The sequence below is a fragment of the Cucurbita moschata genome, unplaced genomic scaffold (genome assembly GCF_002738365.1).
Source record: "Cucurbita moschata cultivar Rifu unplaced genomic scaffold, Cmos_1.0 Cmo_Scf00027, whole genome shotgun sequence".
Classification (NCBI taxonomy): domain Eukaryota; kingdom Viridiplantae; phylum Streptophyta; class Magnoliopsida; order Cucurbitales; family Cucurbitaceae; genus Cucurbita; species Cucurbita moschata.
The window spans coordinates 1,565,929-1,588,628 of record NW_019268543.1 but is presented as its reverse complement, the minus strand read 5'-3'; the positions used below and the strand labels follow the sequence as shown (position 1 = coordinate 1,588,628).

General features: G+C 36.4%; 5 protein-coding genes across 7 annotated transcripts; 4 read left to right on the top strand and 1 right to left on the bottom strand.

The window, feature by feature from the left end:
* Positions 1–314: 314 nt before the first annotated feature.
* Positions 315–2,469, top strand: LOC111462714 (eukaryotic translation initiation factor 5A-2-like). The gene is made up of 5 exons (XM_023106413.1): positions 315–522; positions 1,321–1,443; positions 1,552–1,608; positions 2,071–2,145; positions 2,224–2,469. The coding sequence occupies exons 1-5, from the start codon at positions 400–402 to the stop codon at positions 2,326–2,328; spliced, it is 483 nt and encodes a 160-aa protein (XP_022962181.1). The 5' UTR covers positions 315–399; the 3' UTR covers positions 2,329–2,469.
* A 436-nt stretch (positions 2,470–2,905) lies between these two features.
* Positions 2,906–7,829, bottom strand: LOC111462898 (BTB/POZ domain-containing protein NPY1-like). Of its 3 annotated transcripts, none has more exons than XM_023106703.1 (5): positions 7,497–7,829; positions 6,889–7,185; positions 5,151–5,220; positions 3,826–5,004; positions 2,906–3,614 (listed from the first exon to the last, which is right to left on the bottom strand). In XM_023106703.1, exons 2-5 carry the CDS (start codon positions 6,948–6,950, stop codon positions 3,084–3,086), a joined length of 1,842 nt encoding a protein of 613 aa, XP_022962471.1. In that variant the 5' UTR covers positions 6,951–7,185; positions 7,497–7,829; the 3' UTR covers positions 2,906–3,083. The 3 variants fall into 3 exon arrangements, with proteins under 3 accessions (XP_022962471.1, XP_022962473.1, XP_022962472.1); XM_023106705.1 differs by having other exon boundaries at positions 6,889–7,129; XM_023106704.1 differs by having other exon boundaries at positions 7,548–7,829.
* A 5,353-nt stretch (positions 7,830–13,182) lies between these two features.
* On the top strand, positions 13,183–14,165 carry LOC111462709 (early nodulin-like protein 1). The gene is made up of 2 exons (XM_023106408.1): positions 13,183–13,419; positions 13,692–14,165. The coding sequence occupies exons 1-2, from the start codon at positions 13,245–13,247 to the stop codon at positions 14,045–14,047; spliced, it is 531 nt and encodes a 176-aa protein (XP_022962176.1). The 5' UTR covers positions 13,183–13,244; the 3' UTR covers positions 14,048–14,165.
* Positions 14,166–14,792: 627 nt separating this feature from the next.
* LOC111462436 (probable folate-biopterin transporter 6) lies at positions 14,793–17,572 on the top strand. Its single transcript, XM_023105996.1, has 4 exons — positions 14,793–15,542; positions 15,684–15,788; positions 16,460–16,636; positions 16,709–17,572. The coding sequence occupies exons 1-4, from the start codon at positions 14,919–14,921 to the stop codon at positions 17,309–17,311; spliced, it is 1,509 nt and encodes a 502-aa protein (XP_022961764.1). The 5' UTR covers positions 14,793–14,918; the 3' UTR covers positions 17,312–17,572.
* A 678-nt stretch (positions 17,573–18,250) lies between these two features.
* On the top strand, positions 18,251–21,888 carry LOC111462338 (enhancer of rudimentary homolog). Its single transcript, XM_023105850.1, has 4 exons — positions 18,251–18,389; positions 19,323–19,416; positions 20,529–20,649; positions 21,499–21,888. Exons 1-4 carry the CDS (start codon positions 18,387–18,389, stop codon positions 21,587–21,589), a joined length of 309 nt encoding a protein of 102 aa, XP_022961618.1. The 5' UTR covers positions 18,251–18,386; the 3' UTR covers positions 21,590–21,888.
* Positions 21,889–22,700: the final 812 nt, after the last annotated feature.

Here is a 22,700-nt window from a genome sequence, read left to right as displayed (position 1 = left end):
ATTTGATGGGCTAGGCCCAAATAAACGGGTCATGCGGTATTAGGCCCAAAATAGAAATTTAGAATAAACCCAAATAATTGATCAGGCCCATAAAATAAGTGGAGCTTTGATGGGTTAGGCCCAAATAAACCTAGCCCAGGCCCAAAGTTTAACTTTTGTTCTTCAAACTTTTAAATATGATTTTTTTTTTATATATATAAATTTGGTATTATATAAGTTTGTTAGTTTTAATTTTATTATTAAACAAAATCTTTTTATAAAAAAAATATATCAAAATAGAATTATATAAAGAGTGGAGTGATGCGTGAGAAAATACAGCCGCCATATCTAAATTCTAATTTCTAAATACAAAAATCTCTTCTTCTTCTTCCTCTTCCTGGTTTTGTACGGAATTCTTCAATGTCGGACGAAGAGCATCAATTCGAGTCGAAGGCCGACGCCGGAGCCTCCAAGACCTTCCCTCAGCAGGCCGGAACCATCCGCAAGAATGGTTACCTTGTCATCAAGGGCCGTCCCTGTAAGGTATCCCATTACAATCTTCTCTCTTTTTATTTTATGGAAGGAATCGATTCCTTCTTTTCTCTGAAATCTCAATTGCTATGGTTCCGGTTCTACTTTTTAGATAAAATGCTGGTTTCGATTATTGTTGGTTTAATGCCAAACTGTTGCTGCCGCGCTCCTAGATTTACGAATATGCATTGTGTAAATAAGAGAGTGGTGGAGTTTTTTAGGTTGAAATTAGATTTTAATCACTGTTCTTGCCTGTTTGTTTTCAGTAGTTTCCTGTATGATTTAGGGATTTAAAGATGTATCCATTAACCTTTTGTTTGAGTTGTCTTTTATTATATGGTTCAACGAATTAATAGTCGCTTTTCTAAGGATTTCTGAGTTCTACTGACTTCACTTTTATAAGCTTTTGCAATTAACATTCTCAAAAATCTACTACTGATTGGACAGTTCTTAAATAGATTTGATCCTAAATCTCCAACAATAAGGGTTCTAAATGTTATTTTGGTTCAGAGAGACTATCTGATCCTCTTTTTTTTGTTTACTATTGCTTTGTTATGGTGTTTTTACAATTGAATCGCTATGATTTATCATGCATCACTCCCATATTGCTGGATCTAAATGGGTCTCTTTCCATACATTGTTAGAGCATTACAAAAAACTCGTCTCCAATTCTACTTATTATTTGTTCATTCAAGAGGCAAGGTTTGAGAAGTTCTCTTCATGTGCTACCAAAGGAATTCCCAATTGGCATAACTGTGTAGGAGCTTTGATCTTTATATTACTCATTTTAATGATATTATGTTAAAGTAGGTAGTTGAGGTTTCTACGTCCAAGACTGGAAAGCATGGGCATGCTAAATGTCACTTTGTGGCAATTGATATATTCACCACCAAAAAACTTGAAGATATTGTCCCATCTTCCCACAACTGTGATGTGAGTATCCCCTTTGTCTTGTTTGCTTATTGTTTTCGTTTTGGTGTGTTTTTAAATGTCGGGTTTGCGTAGCTTTTCTGTCTCACATTCTCCCCATCCCCTCTATAGGTTCCTGAGGTTACTCGTACAGATTATCAGCTTATCGACATCTCTGAAGATGGATTTGTGAGTTTCTTCCTAATTATTTGTCTATTTGAGCACGAAAATTTAGGTTGACAAGGGAATTCATGACATTTTTATGTTGATTCCAACTTCGTGGACATCATAGGTCTTTAACTTAATACTGAATAGATACACGTCTTACTGAAAATATTATACTTAACAGAGATTTTCCTGTACAAATATATGATTAGTTCGTATCTTACATGAAGCAGTTTGATCTTTACTTGGGTTAACAATGGAATGGTTAACAAGAAAAAATAAATTGAAGAGTTGAAGGCATATGAACAAGTAACTAATGAAGACTCAGAGATTACCTTGCGAGGTTAAGTTGTTGATTGGTATCAATAGGTTGTCTGCTTTGTGCGGTATTCTGCAAGTCTGAAGCGTTAGTATTGTAGGTTACGACGTCGTGTTGGATATACTTCAATGCAATGATTGACCCACTGAAATCTGGTTTGGTGTTAGGTGAGCCTCTTGACTGACAACGGAAGCACAAAGGATGATTTGAGGCTTCCTACGGATGATAGTTTACTTACTCAGGTAAGGCTCTGCACATACTTATTCTCCTAAATACACAAAACCACATGTTTACAAAGGCGTTTCATGCATCTGTTTCAGATTAAAGATGGGTTTGCAGAAGGAAAGGACCTTGTTGTGAGTGTCATGTCAGCCATGGGAGAGGAACAAATCTGTGGCTTGAAGGATATTGGCCCAAAGAGTTAACAAGTCTTCCCTTAAGTTTTAGTTGAGGATATTTATTCTTTTTGAATTTTGGATGTGTTTTTCTTTTTGTAGGAAGTTGTTTAATATTCTCTAAACAATGGACATAGATTTTCATAAGTATAGGGAGTTTCAACTTGTGTACTTTTCTTCTCTCTATTGTCATTCTTTTAATTTTAACCTTAAACGGTGTGAGATCTCACGTCGGGATCTCACGTCGGTTGGAAAGGGGAACAAATATTTTTTATAAGTGGGTGAAAACCTCTCAATATGTAACAAACCAAAGTAGATAATATCTGTTAGCAGTAGGCTTGAGCTGTTACAAATGGTATCAAAGCCAAATACTGAACAGCGTACCAGAAAGGATGCTAAACTTCCAAGGGGGTGTATTGTAAGATCCCACGTCAGCTGGAGAAAGTATCGAAACTTTCTTTATAAGAATGTGAAAATCTTTCTCTAGTAAGGCTGATGGTGATACGTGTAGATAATATCTGTTAGCGCTGTGAACTTGAACAATTACAAATGACACGGAAGTGAAACTCTTCCTCTGCAGCTTCTGGCTATGGGGCTGAACAAGAGATTGAATGAACATAGATTTACATATAAAGCGCAAATACAATGATTTTAACAGTTTCTACAAATGGCATTTAAACATCTCATCTACCATTTTTCCTCAGAAAAGAAATTGATTAGAAAACCATTACAATATAGCATCCTAGCACCTTCTACATTTTGGCTGCAACAGCTTTATCCATAATCTAAGATATTGAGTGCCGCCTCTGTCTTGTATACGTACCAGAAGACTTCATATGCACAGGGCCCACTGAAGTTGGACTCTGAGAACTCCCCGACGTTTCGGGACTCCGACCTTCCCCGTGACCTTTACCCACGATCCATAACTTATCGAAAATCCTCCTCGACCTTGAAGGCAACAGCTTCATTCCACTTCTACTGTTCTTGCTGCTCTTCTTAGCCAACTGAGTTTTCTGAATGTCTTCATTTATCGTCATGTGCCCCATATTGTGTTTTAGGGACTTGCTGTTGTCCAACTCCTTCGGGCATTCTTCGTCTACGCTCGTCATTGCACTCGACGAGTCTCGAGAGTTGTTGTTTTGTGCTTCGACACCAGCTGAGACTCTAACCTGTTCAAAGAAGAGAACTTGAACGACAACTCTAAGTGGGAGCCGTTCATTCTGCGCTGCATGCATCGACGCCTCCGTTGTAAGTTTCTTGACATCAATCAGACCACATATCTTCCTCTTATCAGCTTTTGTCAAATTTGGGTGGACCTGGAAAAAGCATGCGAAGGTGTTAACCATACTTTAATAAAGACTGAAGGTTGCTACTTCACAATTTCGGAGCATATAGACTTGAATGTGTTACGCTCAAAACAAGATACGTCGACCGCTACGGTTATGGAATCGGCTAAAGTGCACACCGTGTTATTTTAACAACTTCATACAGCAATATAAACGGTCGTGAAAACTCTACGTTGCGTACCTTAAGATAAATGTCGATTGCTTTATATAATCTATCGTGTATTGGCCTTGCAAATTCAGGAATTGACTGTGACAAGTCGATGAACCTAGCGAGTAAGAGATTCGGGTCATCTGCAATTTCAGCAAGATACTCGTCAATCAATTTAGCTACATTCAATGAGGATCCATGCCCCAGTAAAAGATTATCAGCTCCTTTCTCGCTCCTCTCGATATCGTCTGAATCTCGGTTGAACTTATGATTTACAAAATACTGATTCACAATCCTATGAACCAAGTCAACATCATATCTTGTAATTTGAGGAGATTGTGCAAGAATCAATAAATCTTTGACTGAAGCCTCATGTAGCTTCATGCTAATTCTCTTCACCAAATCTTCCCTCGATGCATCATCGGCTCCAACCAAAATGGCAACCTTCATGAGTTTGAGCAAGAAACTGCATGAGCAACCTGTGGTTCTGTCGGATGGCAATAAGCAAATGATTGTTTCAATGAGAGACCTGTTCCTCTTAATATGGGCATCAGAGGCCAAAGCATTTACAGTGTCTGGTAGCCATCTAACAGCATAAGTTTTAAGGGCCTCCCCAATTACAGAACCGTCCATTCTTCCCTTTGATTTCACAGCAATCATAACACGCCTATACAGATCAATCTCTAGCTCACAAACATCTTCGACCCACCAGTCGTTTGGTACACAGTCAATTTTCTTTTGACCCTTCATTCCATCATCTACAATTCTATCTACCTCTGCTAGCTTCCTGTTATATGTATAAGACCATGTGATATTTGCAGGGTCCACAGAAGTTTTCGAGGCAATCGAATCGATACATCTCCCTACAATATTCAAATCTTCAGACCATGGAAGAAGAGATTTGGATGTTTGGAGAACAATGATGGAGTCTTTCCAACTACGAAAGATGCTAGAGTTTAGGAACACCTCGATCTTGAATACAAGGTTTCCTTTTTCGATATCCTCAGTCATTTCGAGGAATTCAGCAGCACAACGAGCAGCCACAACATTATAGGCATTAAGAGTAACAGTGATTCCATAGCAAAACTTTGCGCAGATTTCAAATGCCTTGGGTCCACCAGGAAAATCAATCAGATGAATTTCTTCGGAGTTCTCCTCATTGGCTTTCGATACTAGTTTTTGCAAGCAATTGCTTTTGGACAACAGAGGAAACTGTAGACAGAAAAAACTCAAACTTCTGAGACAACTTGATTAGGCTTTTATCATATATGTTAACAGTAACAGAAACAAAAAAGTAATCAACTTTCTGTCAGTCTAAGAGGATGCCAAATCCACTGTCACAACAAAGAACATCGTACCTTATGAACACGAAACTTTACTTCACCAACAAAAATGGTAACGTCCGTGGGCAATTCTGATGAAACATACCTGAACAAAGTAAATTATGGAACAAACAATGAAGACAAATCAGAGACGAAAAATATAATTTTGAATGATTGATAGAAACGTAGAGGTCAGCTGAAGAAAATTATTTGAAAATCAAACAATAAAGCAGCCAAAACAGTGGGTAGCTACAATCACTTGGTTAATACATTGAATGTATAGATTTAAATTCTTCCAACAACAGTATAACTGCTCCTATCATATCAATCAATTAAAGAATGGCGGCTGAATTAGTCATCCTGAAGCGTTCGAGGAATTAGTTGCTATTATTGCATGGGTAAAAACAAATGGAGTCCATGCATTGGGAAAGCCTTTTTCATTGATGCCAGGACAGTCAAAATGTCAAGAAAGGGACATGGCATTGAAAAGAAAGTTTGGGCACCTCTGTTTGAGAGCTCAAATTATCCCAAAATACTAAAAAACGTAACAAGGCTGTCAAAATTTCAGAAGCAAACATGGAGTGAACTAACAAAGTTCTTTCATCCGGTTGAAAAAGGATACGGATATCATTGCATACTAACAAAAACAAACAGACAAACCATTAGTCTAGCACCATCTTAGCCTGACCAGCTGACAAAGGAATGATCGACAAGGCACAAGCGTACATGCAGGAGGCCATATGATAACAGGGTATTCTGCATGTAAACTATTATGCCAAAGACCAAGCCCCAACAATAATTGTTCGGAATCCATTACTAATATTTGAACCCACGAAAAATAAAGGGAATGGATCAACTTGTGAGACTCCATATCAGTTGGAGAAGGGAACTAAACATTTCTTATGAGGGTGTGAAAACTTCTCACTAGTGGAAGCGTTTAAAAACTTTGATATAAAGTCCAAAAAACGAAAAAAGAACAATATCTGCTAGCGGGGGTGGGTTTTCGCTGTTACAAATGGTATTAGAGCCAAACTCCAAAAATGTGGAAACCTCTATCTAACATAAACGTTTTACAACTTTGAAAAAAAAATGAAAGTCCAAAAAGAACAATAATTGTGGAGGACTCCCGCTGTTACAGTTAAAGAAATCAAGGGCTAACAAGTGGTGCAGATGGTCCATGATGAAAGAGAAGATGGGTTATAGATAACCCAAAGGAAAAAGATTATACGAACCACCGAACTCAACAAGAAGACGACAACACACGAGTGGACCACCATCTCTGATGTCGTGGAAAGAATTCCAGTTGCCTCCAATTTCGCTTGCAAAATTAAATATTAGCATCGAACCAACTAATAAAATGAAAACCCCGCATAGAATTTTATCGAATTGATCCAATTATTGACACCGATATTTCTTTTTCCTCTAAAAGCATATGTTAGTGCACCAAAAACAGAGTAGCGGGTCAAGTCATCTATGAACAGCTTCATGAAGATTCAAAAGTTTTAATATAGATAAGGAAACACTTAATTACTAGAACTGACAGGCAAGAAAATCACATTTAATGAATAAGAAAGACTTGGGACAAGGGAAGAACAGTCAAGTGGAGCGAAATGAAACCAGAAGGAAAAACATTCGAGGGTTTGAGCTTGACAATACGACAATTTCAGAATGAAAGCGAACGGCAGTCACGATTTGAGATTCTAAGTGCAGGGTGGGAAAAAAATGTTGTTACTAAGATGCGGAAATGAAACGAAGAATTGAAGTAGGTGCTCACCGAGTGGTTTTTCCATCGGCTAGAAAAGCGTCCGGTTTCGATCCTAACTTCATGAACTTCATCTTCGATGATAATATAACGAAACAAACGCCGCAGAAAAACACAGAAACACGACTCCTCTGTTTTCCTTTAACTTCGTTCACGCCATCAATCTCCTTCCGCTACTGCTAGACAAGTTGTGGGACTTACCCAGTCGAGCAATGACAGGTCCGAAACAAATTCAGTGTAAGAAGCCTCAAGCCTATAATAGAAATGGCGGATTTTCAGAGATTTCCACCGTCGATAGCACGTTACTACCTGAGAATCATAATAGACATTAGCGTGAGAGAAATGCTCGATTTAAACCAATGTCTCGGTTATCGTGTCCATCAATTAACTTGTATGCATTATGATGACATTGCTGACGCTCGTTTAACTCAAAACAGAGAGATCATTTCATTATTCACAAAAGAAAATAGCGTTTAGGAGTTAAATGGGGGGAAAACAACAAACTAGAAGAAAGAGAAGTTCCTCTGGCGAAGAACTTGCACAGAAAAAATGGCGTCAGGAGGAAAGGAATGGGAAAGTGGATCGAATTATGTCGTTCGGTTCGAAATAAAAAAACTCACAAGAACTGATAGTAGCAGGCGAGTAGCAGCATTGCAGACAGAGAAATAGACCTCTTCTTCTTCTTCTCCTCTCTGTAACTGGAAAAAACCATCATAAATTGCAGCCGCCTTTGCTTTAATTCATCTTGATTCGGTGAAGATCTTCAAAAAAAAAGGCGCAAATCTCAAAGACTCTGCAGTATCAAATCATGAACAATTCCCTGTTTCATCCCCCGATTTTTCCATCAAACCAAAATTTGAAAATGTAAGGAAATTTAGAAGAGAATATTAGAGAAAGAAATTCGCGTTCGTTTTTCGCGGAGTTCTTCGCGCGTTCCACTCAAGCTCTGTTAGTGTGTGTGTATGGCAGAATAGGGCACTGTATCACCGCTTAAGACGTTAAAGCACGCCACCTCCCCATGGACGATTTTACCCCTAATCGTTATCTTTATTCCCGGTTTTGCCCTCGTTTATCATCCAGCTGGCGTTTCTTCATCACGCGCCTCTAGGGATTATTTACAGTCTTAACTTTTGACTTATTGACTGGACCCCACTCCCCTGGCTCATTTTTTAATTGTATACGTGGCCGTGATGCAGCCAGCTAGGTAGGGCAATATTGCGCTACGCTGCTCTATTTCCGACGATTCATTTATAGCCTCCCACGTGGCACCCTCTTCCATGGGTCAGTAAATTTTGACCCAATTCATTTTCCCGTGAAAAGTAATTATTATGAGTTAAATTTTTTTTAATGGGTTGGTAAAAAGAAATTACTCCCTTTCTCAGCGCCGTAGTACAGGGGTGAAATGGGTCCCACATGGCTCCGACGTGGAAATTAACTTTTATAAAAAAAATATATATATATATATAATTGGATTATGCAAAGCCCAAAATTGGTAGTGAAAGCCACTCAGGTTTCAGACATCTACTTCGCTTTGCAAAAAGCTGAAAATATAATATTCAACAAATAATTAATTAATTAACATTAAATAAAATAAATCGAAAACAAAAAACAATGTTTGAGAGCGCCGACAGATTTTGAGGAAACCCACTGTAAAGTAGGTTGGTTTCCACAAAAATCGGTACAATTTTTCATTTCCATCTTTACCCTTTCCGCTCATGCAACCCAACTAATAATCATTTTACTTTTAATTATCAATTTTAAATTATATTTATATTTATATTTAAGATCATACAATAATTAATTTATTCTATAAATTTAGAGCCCTATTTCATAATTATTAAATTTAAATAGGAATAAAAAACATTTTAAAATATATATATAATAAAGAACGGAAAAGAAACATTAAAATTGGAATTTTTTACAACATGTATGTATCCATCAACCACGGCCACATGAGAAGAAAGCTACAAAATCTCAATGTTTGAGATAAGCAAAATGTGGCCTATAGTGTTAGTGTTATAGTCCTTAAAACACTTGAGAAATTATTGAAGGAATTGTAGCGAGTAATTTTTAAATTCTCCGAGATACGAGACATAAAAGAGCATCAATGTTTTAGAGAATATTTTATTTCTAGTTCCTAGATTTTGAATATAATTTTTTTATTTATTTCATACATTTTTAAAAGGGGATATTATTAAAAATTAAATAATAATAATAAAACGTTTAAAAACGTAAAAAATAAATAAAGTCAAGGCTCTAGTCATTATTAAAATTAGGTTAAATGTTTAAAAAAAATATCCCTAAATTTTTTAAAAATTCAATAATGTTTTTAAATATTTTAATATTTTTTTAATTTTCATAATTGAGGATAAGTATTTTTTAATATTTTAAAAAATTGAAATACATTAAATTTTTTAAAACTCAGTTGGGTATTTTTTAACAATTTTTATCTAGTTTAAAGATATTATTAAAAAAAATTAAAAATTATGATTTTTTTTTTTAAATAAAGTGGAAAGTACAAAGTTGGATAATTTTATTAATATTTTTATTAATTTAATTAATTGGAGGTTGCAATTTGCATGCAATAAATAAAAAGGTGAGGAAAGTGTAAGCATTAAATTGGACAACAACTTCCATGCAAATCGGTCCCAATTCTATTCCATCCAATGGGCCCCTCTTATGGGTAGGGGACCGTTTACCTTTTTTATTTATTTTTCTTTTTTTTTTATAATAAAAAATAGAAAAAATAAACAACCAAACGTAATAAATGAAAGATTAAGAGTTGTAATTAAACAAATAATTAAATATAATGGACCATGGCAGCCCCATAGTTGATCTCTGTACATTCATAATGCGGCAAAATTTATCAGTAAATTTTTAAATTAAATTGAATGTGTGAAAAACTCTTCTTAACAAACGTGTTTTAAAATTATGAGGCTGATAATTACACGTAATAGATAAAATTATAATACTTTTCCACTGTGTGAAATGTCGTCGTGTGACACCCATGTGCAGAGAACTATAAGAATTAAAATAATAATAATAATAATTGAAAGGGAATTGAAAAGGTCGGGATATATGTGATTAAAATTCGAAAATTAAATTGAAAAAAAGGGGGCCCAAATGTTATAATGGTGATAGTGTGTGTGTGAGGGGACCATATTGATATGTTGAGATTAAAATGTTTTGTTTTTTATTTTTTATCTTTTTATTTTCTGTCTATAATAATATGTCTAAAAGCCAATTTATTTTATTTTGTTTGGTGGTGTTTAATTTGAATATTCTCTCCTGGTTTCATGCTCTTTATATAATAAACACTTCATGCGACCCACCAACCACCTTTTAGTTACTATATTATTATCTATGAGGGAGTCCAAAGGTTAAAGCGGCCGAAGATTACGAGCCTAACATGCAACACGGGTTTAGGTCGAGCTACTTAGTCCTTGGGGTACTGTTCGATCAAATACGGGTCGTTTTAGAAATCTAAGCTAATTTGATACAAATAGGAAGAAAATCTAAGTTCGAATTGTCGTTCATATTGTATCAATACAGACCCTAATATGACTTTGATATTAGAGTATATTTCAATTCATAACCCTAATTCTCGTCGTATTATTCATTTGAATATACGAGGCATGTCGTTTGAGCATGATATGGATTTACTGTGAGATTCCACGTTGGTTGGAGAGGGAAACGAAACATTGCTTATAAATATGAAAATTTTTCTCTATTAGACGCGTTTTATAACCTTATGGGAGAGTCCTTGAAGAGAAATCTCAAAAAATACAATATCTACCGACCGTGAGCTTAATTCTTACTTCCACAACTGCCATTTGGTAATTTCTTTTTATTTTTTATTTAAATATCCAAATAAAATATTTTTCTTTACATTTTCAATTTTTTTTTTTAAAGGAAAGAGAATCTTCCTTTTAAGTAAATGGTGTATTATATGTAGTGTCTGATGTGGAATGAATAAATATATTTAAATTACTTTTTATTTTATCTCTTAATTTAAAAATATTACATTTTTACTCTTAACTTTTTATTGATTAACCATAATTAAGTTAATTTTTATTAATTTTACATCAATAATAAAATTAATTAAAAAATTGACCATTGAGATTTTAAAGATTAAAAAAAAACATTAATAAAATTTGTTAGGGATCAAATAAAAAATAAATTAAAACTTTAATTACATATTGAATATCGGGCCCGAAATTTGGAACATTCGGGGGCCCATAAGCTGAAGTCCATATGGATAAACGATAAAATATTTTTCTATAATATATAACTAAAAAAAATAATTAGAAAAGTGTGAGACACGTGGAAACAGGAACACTTTAGGTGCAGAATACGTGGCGTAAAGAAAGCTGTAAACATGATGACAGGGCTTAAACGTGGCAGGGCAACCGTACTCAAAACCATTCTCAAGTCTGTTTTTAAAAACGAGAAGCTGTTCGGAACACGAAGTTGGAAGAGGAGAGAGAGAGGGGTGTGAGAGATGGCGTTAAACGACGACGCATCGAGGAAGACGACGGGGTCGGTTTTAGGGCAGAAGAGGAACCTTCCTTTCAGCAACGCGACGATGGCGGTAGCAGGCGTGGTCGCCCTCGGAATCGGCTACATGGTTTATGTGAACAGATCCAAGAATGATAATATCAGCCGACAACCTGGTCGCTGACCGTTTCGTTTTATAGTTTCCGGTCTATGTTCTTTTTTCAAAGGCTTTTTTTTTGTATAGTGGCTGTCTTTCCGTTCATATGATATATTTTGTATGTGTTTGTGTGTATTTCATCCTCTTACGCTATACTATATTATAAAACTATATGAATAAATACTTTAATGTACCAAATTTTATCATTTAAATTTTAATTTCATTTATTATCATTCGCCCCTATGTGTTGGATTTGGTATGTTTTTGTTTATTATTTTAGTGTCGATACCTCCATAACAGATATAGAATCTCATGACATTGTTCTCTCATTGTAAGGTTTAGATTGTAAGGTTCAGATTTACAGCCAGCAGATATTGTTCTCTCTTTAAGCTTTTCTTTTCAGACTTTCCCTCACGCTATAAAATGCGTCTGCCAAGTCTTGTAAATGAGAATGTGGGAACGCCACATTCTTAAATGTGGGACATCACAATCCACCTCTTTCGAAGCTTAGTGTCCTCCCTAGAACTCATTATTTTCTCCAATCGATGTGAGTAAGCTTTTCTTTTCAGACTTTCCCTCACGCTATAAAATGCGTCTGCCAAGTCTTGTAAATGAGAATGTGGGAACGCCACATTCTTAAATGTGGGACATCACAATCCACCTCTTTCGAAGCTTAGTGTCCTCCCTAGAACTCATTATTTTCTCCAATCGATGTGAGACCACCAACAAATTCACTCATTTGGGACCCAACGTCCTTACTGGCACATTGGCTCATGTCTACCCCGAATTCTCCAATCGACGTGGGACCGCCACCAAATTCACTCCTTTAGGCCAATGTCTTTACTGACACATTGACTCATGTCTAACCCGAATTCTTCCATCGATGTGGGACCGCCACCAAATTCACTCCTTTGTGCCCAACGTCTTTACTGGCACGTTGGCTCATGTCTACCCCCAATTCTCCCATCGATGTGGGATCGCCATCAAATCCACTCCTTTGGGGCCCAACTACCCCGAATTCTCCAATCGATGTGGGACCGCCATCAAATCCACTCCTTTGGGGTCCAACGTTCTTACTGGCACATTGGTTCATGTCTACCTCTTTTAGGAACAGTGAAAAGGCTAGCACATCGTTCGGATCCAACGTCCTTACTGACACATTGGCTCATGTCTACCTCTTTTAGGGAACAGCAAGAAGGTTGACACATCATTCGGTGTATGGCTCTGATACCATTTGTAAGGGTCCAGATCTACTGCTAGCAGATATTGTCCCCTCTAAACTTTTTGTTTAGAGAGAGATTGTCATTTTTGGACTTTTCCTCTCACGTTTTTTAAAACGCGTCTGCTAGGTAGATTTTTACACTTTTGGGATTTGGGATTGTCATACAGTTCCTTCTATTTGCATGATTGTGCCCCTAATTTGGTCCAACATTTTAGTACTTCGAGACCAAATTTAAGACTCATATTTGAAAAGCAATAATAACCCGTGCCAGTGCCAACCAAAATATAACCGTTGGGACATGGAGCCGTGGTTGGATTTTAAAGGCAAATAAAAGACAAAAACCCTACATACACTCAGGTGCCCGGTTAACTTAAACCCCAACGGCTACTTTTCCTCTTCCCTTTCTTTCTCCGCAATATAAATTGTAACGTCCCCGTCTCCTCAAAATCATTCATTTTCCATTCAACAATTCAACTCTATTCAAATCCATCCATGGCTGGTTCTTCAAGAGCTCTGTTTCTTCTCACCTTCCTCCTCTTCAGCTTCTCAGAAGCTACAGAGATTCTGGTCGGAGGCAAACCCAATGCCTGGAAACTCCCATCTTCCCAATCTCAGTCGCTCAATCAATGGGCCGAAACCTCCCGCTTTCGCGTCGGCGACACTCTCGGTAACTTCCTCAGCCCTGTTTTTTTTTATGACCTTATTCGATTAGTTAGACAAACACGACTCTACACAATGGTATGATATTGTCAACTTTGAGCACAAATTCTTAGGCTTCCTCAATAGGTCTTACATCAATGGACAGATTATTTTTTGTTTATGAACCTATGATCATTCTCTAAATTAGCCGACGTGGGATTTCATCATCCAACACGTGACATGTTTTCTTTTTGTTTCATCATCCAACACGATTGACATGTTTTCTTTTTGTTTTATTAGCGTGGAGCTACGAAGAAGGAAAAGATTCGGTACTGAAAGTGGGAAAGGAAGATTACGAAGCCTGCAACACCCAAAACCCAGAACAGAGGTTCGAGGATGGGAACACCAAGGTCGAGCTACACAAACCAGGCCCATTCTACTTCATCAGTGGCGCAAAGGGTCACTGCGAACAGGGTCAGAAGCTGGTCGTCGTCGTTGTGACTCCTCGCCGGAGATTCGTCAGCTTCTCCCCGGCGCCTTCTCCGACCGAGATTGAGGGTCCCGCGGTTGCTCCGTCGAGTGGTGCGGCGAGTTTTAATGTTGGGTTTTTAGCGGCGGCCGTCGGAATCTTGGGTCTTGGAGTTGGTTTCCTCTGAGGATTGGCACGGAATTTGGGGTTTCTTTCGTCAGTGATTTGAATTAGATTTGGATGTAGCTCAACAATCCATTCGGATTGTTCAAACATTTTATTAATATATTCATTAATTTTTCAAATCCCGACAATTTCACGTTGACTAATCAATTTAAAGAATTTAAAGAATGATCATGGATTTATCAAATCATGCGGAGATATGTAATTTCAAACATGATATCAGAGTCATTTTCTTGACTTAACCATATCAATAAAATCCTCAAACGTGGAACAAAGCAGTTAAAAGTTTAGTCAAATCCATATCAATAGAATCCTTTTAACCAACAAAAAAAAGTTTTAGGTGTAGTCAAAAGTGATGAAGTGTCAAACAAAATCGTGTACTATATAGGGTTTCATAAGCTTCAAGATAGGCTCTATGGGTGCACTTTGTTGAAGGGCTCTATAAGCCTCAAGACAGATTCTATGGGTGCACTTTGATCGATGGCACTTTGTTCGAGGGTTTCATAAGTCTCAAGACAGGTTTTATGGGTACACTTTGTTTGAGTACTCCATAAGTCTTAAGACAAGTTCTGTGGGTGCACTTTGTTCGATGGCTCCAGAAGAGTCAAAGGATGGTCCGGTAATGATTTACTTTCAATTAATTAATCCATTTTAATTTTAAATGATTAAATAAAAGTAATTCAATGAACTTTAATTTGTTTGAATTTGACTCGATTTCTTGGAATACAGACAACTAAAACTGTCGGGAATTTTATATAAAGCAAGTAGCCGGAGGAGTTGAGCAAATCCATTATTTAAATTAATTAATTAATTAATTAAATTAACCTGAATTAACCAGAGGAGTCGTCTTCTCTTCTTAACTTCGTCAATGGGCGATGGATCTCTACGAAGCTCCAAAAATGGCGAAACGACCAAATTCCGATCCATCCGACAGCAACAAACTTCTCTCAATCATGGCACAGCCATTCCGGTGGTTTAAAATGCTCTCATCGGAGCTAAACCCGAGTTTCATCGCCGGCGTGGTGCTCGTCTACGGCTTAAGCCACGGCTTCTCCGGCTCCTATTTCAAAGTCGTCTCCGATTACTATTGGAAAGACGTGCAGAAGCTACAACCGTCGGTGGTTCAGATCTACATCGGGATTTACACGATTCCATGGGTTATGAAGCCGATTTGGGGGCTATTGACGGACGCGTTTCCGGTGAGAGGGTACCTACGGAGGCCGTATTTCGTGATTGCGGGGGTGGTTGGGACGGCGTCGGCGGTGGCGGTGGCGATGAAGGAAGGATTGGGGATTTTGGGAGCTCTAGGGCTTTTGATTGGGATTTCGGCGGCGATGGCGATTGCGGATGTGACGATCGATGCTTGCATTGTGCGGAGTAGCATTGAAGTGCGGTGGTTGGCGCAGGATTTGCAGAGCCTCTGTGGGGCTTGCTCTTCCATTGGCCATTTGATTGGGTATTCCACCAGTGGCGTTTTTGTTCATCTCCTCGGCGCTCAGGTCTGTAAAAACTAAAAAATAATATGAAAATACAAGAAAATAAAAATGTGAAATGACGGTTTTCTCCTTGGTCCTTATGACTTTTTATTTTGCAGTTTAGTCCTTGAATTAGTTACTAATTACTAAGAAGCTAATATGCAGGAAGCACTTGGGATCCTGGCAATTCCCCCAGCCATGATAATCGTGTTGGGCTTCTTCATACATGAGCCACGCTCCTCCACCCTCCAATCTTATGGGAAGCCCAAGGTCTTTCTCTCCCTAAAATACCCTCAACTTTTTATTTATTTATTTAATATATATATATATATATATATATATATATATATTAGAGTTATCTTGTTTTTCAAAACTATATTTAAAATAAAAACGACTGAATTTTTGTACACGCGCCTTTGAAACGACCCAATTAAGATTTTGATTTTAAGTACGTATGTACACTTTTATAGGCTATATTTCTTCGAATTTTGGGTTGAAATCATGAAATTTGAACATTCACGCAACAATATTGAAAAGTATCGATTGTTACTCAATTTTTCACGCGTGTTTCAAATGACCAAACTAGGGTTTCTAAATAAAAGTTTCGATTCTAAGTCCGTACCTACATTGTTTTCGCTTTTTTTCTTCGAAATTTGAGTTGAAATACCCGAATATGAACATTCCTCACAATAGTGTTTTAAAATATCGATGGTTTTTTTTACGCGCCTATTTAGAACGACCTAATTGAGATTTTGATTTTAAGCATGTATGTACACTGTTGTAGATTATATTTCTTCCAAATTTGAGTTTATTAAAATTTAGAACGAAATTCTATGTCTCATTTTTTATTTAAAAATTATAATGTATTTTTATGTAATTTTGAAATATTTATAAGAATTTAAAATAATGTAAAATAAATTTAATTCATAATATATATGCAGGGAGAGTCTTTGAAGCAAGTGGGAGTGGCCATAAGAGACACGTGCAAAGCCATCAAATATCCGCACGTGTGGAAGCCTGCGCTTTTCATGTTCCTCTGTCTCTCTCTCAGTATAAGTACTCACGAGGGCCAATTCTATTGGTACACGGACAAGAAAGCCGGCCCAGCCTTCTCTCAGGTCGTCGACATGTCGTATTGAGTACAAACGTCATGTCGATTTCTTTAACAATCTCTTGCTTTATACTCGCAGGAATCGGTGGGGCTCATTTACGCAGTCGGCTCAGCGGCGTCTCTAATCGGAGTACTAATCTACCACAAAACGCTCAGAGACGTAAAATTCCGACGAATCCTCTTCTTCGCTCAGCTTTTCTACGGCGTCGCCGGACTTCTCGATGTCGTTTTCATCCTCCGGTGGAATTTAGTCCTAAAAATTCCGGATGAGTTATTCGTCGTTTTGGAAGAGTGCGTTTCTCGAATCGTGTCGCGAATCCGATGGACGCCGATGATGGTTCTGAACACTCGACTCTGTTCCGTAGGGATCGAAGGAACGTTCTTCGCATTATTGGCGTGTATTGATAGCCTTGGCATGCTGTGCTCGAAATGGAGCGGCGGATTGGTGCTCCATGCTTTTGGAGTCACGAGGAGTGATTTTAGGAACCTTTGGTTGGTGGTTTTGCTTCGGAGTCTGCTGAGATTTGTGGTTCTGGCGTTCGTTTTTCTTGTTCCTGATGCAAGTCAGTCGGACATTTTGGTTCCGTCCGATCAGACGGTGAGTAGAAAAAGTTCGACGACTGTGGAGGAAGATGGCGATAGCATTCCTCTCGTCTCCATGAAAGGAGAGGGCCGAGGTTAGTGCGTTGGCGCGTCGGATTTGATAAGTAAGAGGAACGCTGTGCGAGTTCGGGAAGGCCTAGAAAGAGTGTATAATTTTGATGAGGAAGAACGTCAATGTTTAGGTAATAAGGTTATAATTTGGTGTTATTATAATTTTCAAATTTTATACTCCTAATATTGTAACTAGATATTATTACCTCTTTTGGACCTTGGAACGGACTCAAAGTTTTAAAATGAGTCTATTAGGGACAAATTTCCACCCCAATGTTTTATTTCTGTCTCCAATAGATGTAATTGTTGGGTGATGAAAGTCACACGTCAGTTAAATTAGAGAATGATCATGTGTTTATGATCAAACAATGCTCTCTCAATGGTATGAAGCCTCTTGGGAAGCCCAAAACAAAGCCATGAGAGATTCAAATGGGACAATATCATATCGATCATGAGTTTATAATCAAAGAATACTCTCTCCATGAGAGCTTATGCTCAAAGTGGACAATATTATAGCCATTGTGGAGAGTCGTCTTATGCTCAAAGTGGACAATATCATACTATTGTGGAGAGTTGTGATTCCTAAGAGTGATATCATACCTATCTTGATTTTTACCTTTTCTCTTATTATTTTCAAGTTAGATAATTCAATGAATAATACGCCTATTAACTTCTATAAAACTTCAACATTACAGGTCTATAAAAAAAATTTAATAATAAATTCTCCGCACCATAATTGTTTTATAATAATAATAATACGAAGAAAATCACTAATTTTCACAAATTTTGTGAAATTCAACAAAATTTAATTTATTTTTAATAGAATCCTCTATTTTAGCCGTCAATTATATGGGCTAATTAGCAGTAAGAAATTAGAGGATGAGTTAATATCTTAAATGGTTGCGTTGAGAAAAAATAAAATAAAATAAAAATTATAAATAGATGGATGACTGTGCTATATGGTCAGTTCTACTCGCAATTCATTATCGGTCGGCATTGCCTGCGCGCGCGCTCTCTCTCTCTCCTCTCTTTCTCACTGACCGTCGTTTCGCTGAAACACGCCCTGTGAGCTTGCTCGAAGTTGAGGTTCACTACCGTTTCTCATGGTAATTTATAGGCTTTTTTGACGTTTTTCTTTCTACTTTACTATTCCGTTCGTTTCAATTGAGTAAGCCTCAATTTCACGCTTCCAAGACGAATTTTCCGTCTCCACTTATTTGAATTTGTTAGGGTTTCCTTACCGATCTGAAACTCGTCCTAATGTATGCGAGTTTGAAGTATTCATCCTCTCACTGTGTTTATCATCTCAATGAACTTATCAAATAGTAAGTGTAAGTCTTTCTATGCCCTTCCCCTGCCTCCTGGCTAAATTAGTTCGACCCTCAGATTTAAGGGTTAGGGATTTTTTCTTTAAAAAAAAGTAATTTCAATTAGGTACACTGGAACCAGTACAGTTTTGCTCGGAATTAGTTTTGATAGTGTTGTGCGAGTAAAGCTTGTAATTGAACTTGATATCTTTAGACAGAAAGAGTGCGTTGGAATTATTGATTAGTGCTTTAACATGTGATAAGTGTAAATGCTGTTATGTTGTGCTCAAGAAGTAGAGGATGGTTGCACGGTTGAGCTTGCTCTTTGATTAAACATTAGGCTTCCTTTTAACATTCGAAACAATTGTTTGCTGAATATCACTTTCCATGTTCTGGTTTAAGTTTAAATTACAGTGAACCCATCAACATAGAGAGGATAGTTGTTGATTCCTTATAATAAGATTTCATTCTTGCTTACATTTCAATATCTTGTTTTGATCCGTTGTCCGATTGTCTTGGCAACGGGTTATTTTCATTACATAGTATGAGCATGAAGCTATGATTTGATCTTGAAAAACTTATTCTGAAGGGCCATCTTCCTTTGTCTAAGTTGTAGTTTGATTTTTAATTTTACTTTTATATTATATAAGGAGGTGATTTTCTGATGAGTTACACCCACATATCTTGTTGAGTTTTTTAATCAATCATATTCCTTATCTCATTCTCCTTCAGGCTAACAGGCATACCATCCTTCTCATGCAAACATCGCAGAGCAGGGCAACTAGGACTTTTATGGATTTTGATTCAATAAGTCAAGCTATGGACGGTATGATTTAGCATTATATTAAAATTTATTTTATCACCTACCATTGCTGGGCTAGCAAATTTAATCACCTGTCGAACTTAACAAAATATCTTAGTATTGATAAAGTAAAGAAGATGTTGGGTGGGGGGAATGAACGATCAAGGGTTTTAAAAAGCTATGTCGGTTTATTAATTAAGTAACCAAAATAGTTTCATACGGTAGCATCTGAAGGATTAGTTTAACTTATCACATAAGAGGAATTCGTCTCGTTTGCTTTGGTGGCTTGTGACAGTTTAGGACTTTTTCATGCATGCTTGGAACGTACACAGTTCTATCCACATATTCACATAATTATGGAGTTCTAAATTTTTACTTCAAAGCTAATATTAATTTCACCCACCTATATTTACTGATGAGTGATGCAATATAATATAGAACTCAACGCTGCACCTTTAGAGCATTATTACAGGTCTAGGGGTGTCTTCTTTTTTCATTTATTTCTAACTCAAACTCATTATCTTATTAATTGTTGGCATATTGCCTGCTAACAATTGAAGTGGTGTAACTTCGCTTGGGTATTCTTCTAATTGTTTCTTAATTGACTCCCATTTCCTGCAAATTATTTATCCAGAAAAGCCAACTATTGATCATTAAAGGATTTGAAAATTAATCATAATTTAGACCACATCATAAAACAGCAAGCAGAAAACAAGTTATTATAAAAAGTCGGTGCAGGATCTGATATCTACTAAGTAGACATGGGTGGCTTATAACAAGTCCACTATGGTAACCGTCCGATGGTCAAGGAAGGAGCATTGTATCTTTTGCATTCTTAGAAAGTTTTTAAACTATAATTCAACAAATGTTCTAGCCGTTTAGCCCTTTAAATTTTAATGGTAAGTTCGTGTCTCATTGGTTGCACCATCTGAACAACCTTTGCAAAGGAGATGTGCAAAGAAGATCAAGAATAGCAAGATTTGTTATTAACTTGCCCGGACACTTGTGGGTATTGAAAGTCTAGAAAGATGGATGTATGGAAAAGAGACATAATATTAGAAGTAGAGAAAAAATGTATTTAGTTTGAAAATTTAAATTACTGAATTTTCCATTTTACCTTTGAACTGCTGGTACAGGTATATGTGGGCTATATGAAAGGAAGCTTAAGGACTTAAATCCAGCCATCAGAAATATTACTTATGATATTGCAGATCTCTACAACTTCATTGATGGCCTCACTGATATGAGTGCACTAGTGTATGCTTCCTTCTCTTTCTCACTCTTTCCCTTCACTCACCACTTATGAAATAAATATCAAATAGTTCTGCTAGTTGGAAGAACAACTGTTTTGCCTACTATCTGCAAAATGGTTTTTAATTTTTTTGTATGAGCCGTATGGTGTTTAGGTTTTCCTGTCGTAAATCAGGTTTTTTAAGAAAATTTATTCTCTTTGATGTTGTTTTGCTTGTTTTTCTTTCAACTTGATTAAAACGTAATAACAGCAAAAATAACCATTGCGATCGATTGATGGTCGTCTGCAGAATAATAGGACCAATGCCATGTGTTCATCACTAGGATCCATTCTTATATTGTCATAGAATTCGCTTAAACAGGAATATCCAATGATATTTGGTAGAACAAAGAGAACTTATACTGATTAAGATGGCCTTAAATAGGAGTCATGTTATGTTTTATTTACATATTCCTTGTGTAACAGTCTAAGCCCACCGCTAGCAAATATCGTTCTCTTTGGGTTTTTCCTCTCGGACTTTCCCTTAAAGGTTTATTTACATAATTGGACCTGTGCCTTGCAAAGTCCAGTCATGGCTAGATCCTTTCTATAGTAGACACGTTTTAAAAGCTTTGAGGAAAAGCTTAAAGAGGACAATATCTGCTAGCGGTGGGCTTGGATCGTTACACCTTGTTAGGAGCAATAGACTTTATTAATTTTGAATTTAGTTAAGAACTTTGAGGTAAGTAGCTTATAAAAACTTGTTTTATTTTTAGAAGTTAGTTAAAGAATTCAAAATGTTTTGTTCAGGCATATCTGTCTATCCTTGATTATGAAGTTACAGTATGATATCTGATTTCCATACCCCTCCACAGATTTGAACATTCAATACAGGCCTTTTTGCCTTACGATCGGCAGTGGATTAAACAAAGGGTATTTCAACACCTGAAGAAACTAGCACATTGAGACAATTATGAACTGCTGCAGCTGTTCTCAATGACATTCTAAACTTCTGCTGCATACTATCAGGTTTAAAAGGCACTTGTATGAAGTGTAGAAATTTGTCTCGTCTTATCTGCCCCGCGTATGATCCCGGGGTTTCTGTGATACACGAATCCATACTTCCCTGTGTGCATCTGTGTCTAAAGGGTATTTGATTGTGTTTTCCCTATCCTTTACAGAAAGTATCTGTTATGGTCTACAAGATCATTGCCTGATGAGCTCCATTGTTTTGGGATATAATGCAGAACCTTGATTGATCCTAACTCAAACTCTAGTTATTTAATCTTAATTTAACTTAATAAACTAAATTCTATTAGTGAAAAGTACGTATTATTGAATGAAGTTTAAGGAGTTAATTACATTAATAGCACATTAGAGTGTTGATTTAAGCATCTTGTTAACCTGCATTTTATCATTTTGAGGGTTGTTTTCATTATTTTTGGACCATCTAATTTTTTAAAACTGGTGTTTCAGTTTTATTTAAAAAATTATTAAAAACTATTTCTCAAATTTTTTTAATGAAAATAATGGAGGCATAAACTAGTGGGTGACGTCGATATTGATGTGATGGTCAAATGCAAAACATCCCTTGTAAGTTCGTATCGACATAACCATACATATATATCTATATCTATATATATATATATAAAATAGTCTTAGATTCATTCAAAATAAACCACCCTTAATTTAAAATTAATTCATAAACTCATAAATTATCATTTGAATGCAATTTCTTATGTAATCTTGTGAAACATATATTATCGATCTAGAGATAAAAAAAATATTAAATTTATATTATTAAACCAAACAATTAAAAAATTAACATTAAAATGAAAAAAAAAAAGTATATTAATGAATACTTTTTACCACGTCGGATGAAAGTAAAAAAAAAAAAAAAAAAAAAAAAAAAAAAAAAAAAAAAAAAAAAAAAAAAAAAAAAAAAAAAAAAAAAAAAAAAAAAAAAAAAAAAAAAAAAATTGTAAAAAGACGAAAAAAATAAACAAGGATGGTCAATGGTAGTGGAAGGTAATTCTGGCTCCGTACAAAAGGTAAAAAAACTGGTGACCGACGAATA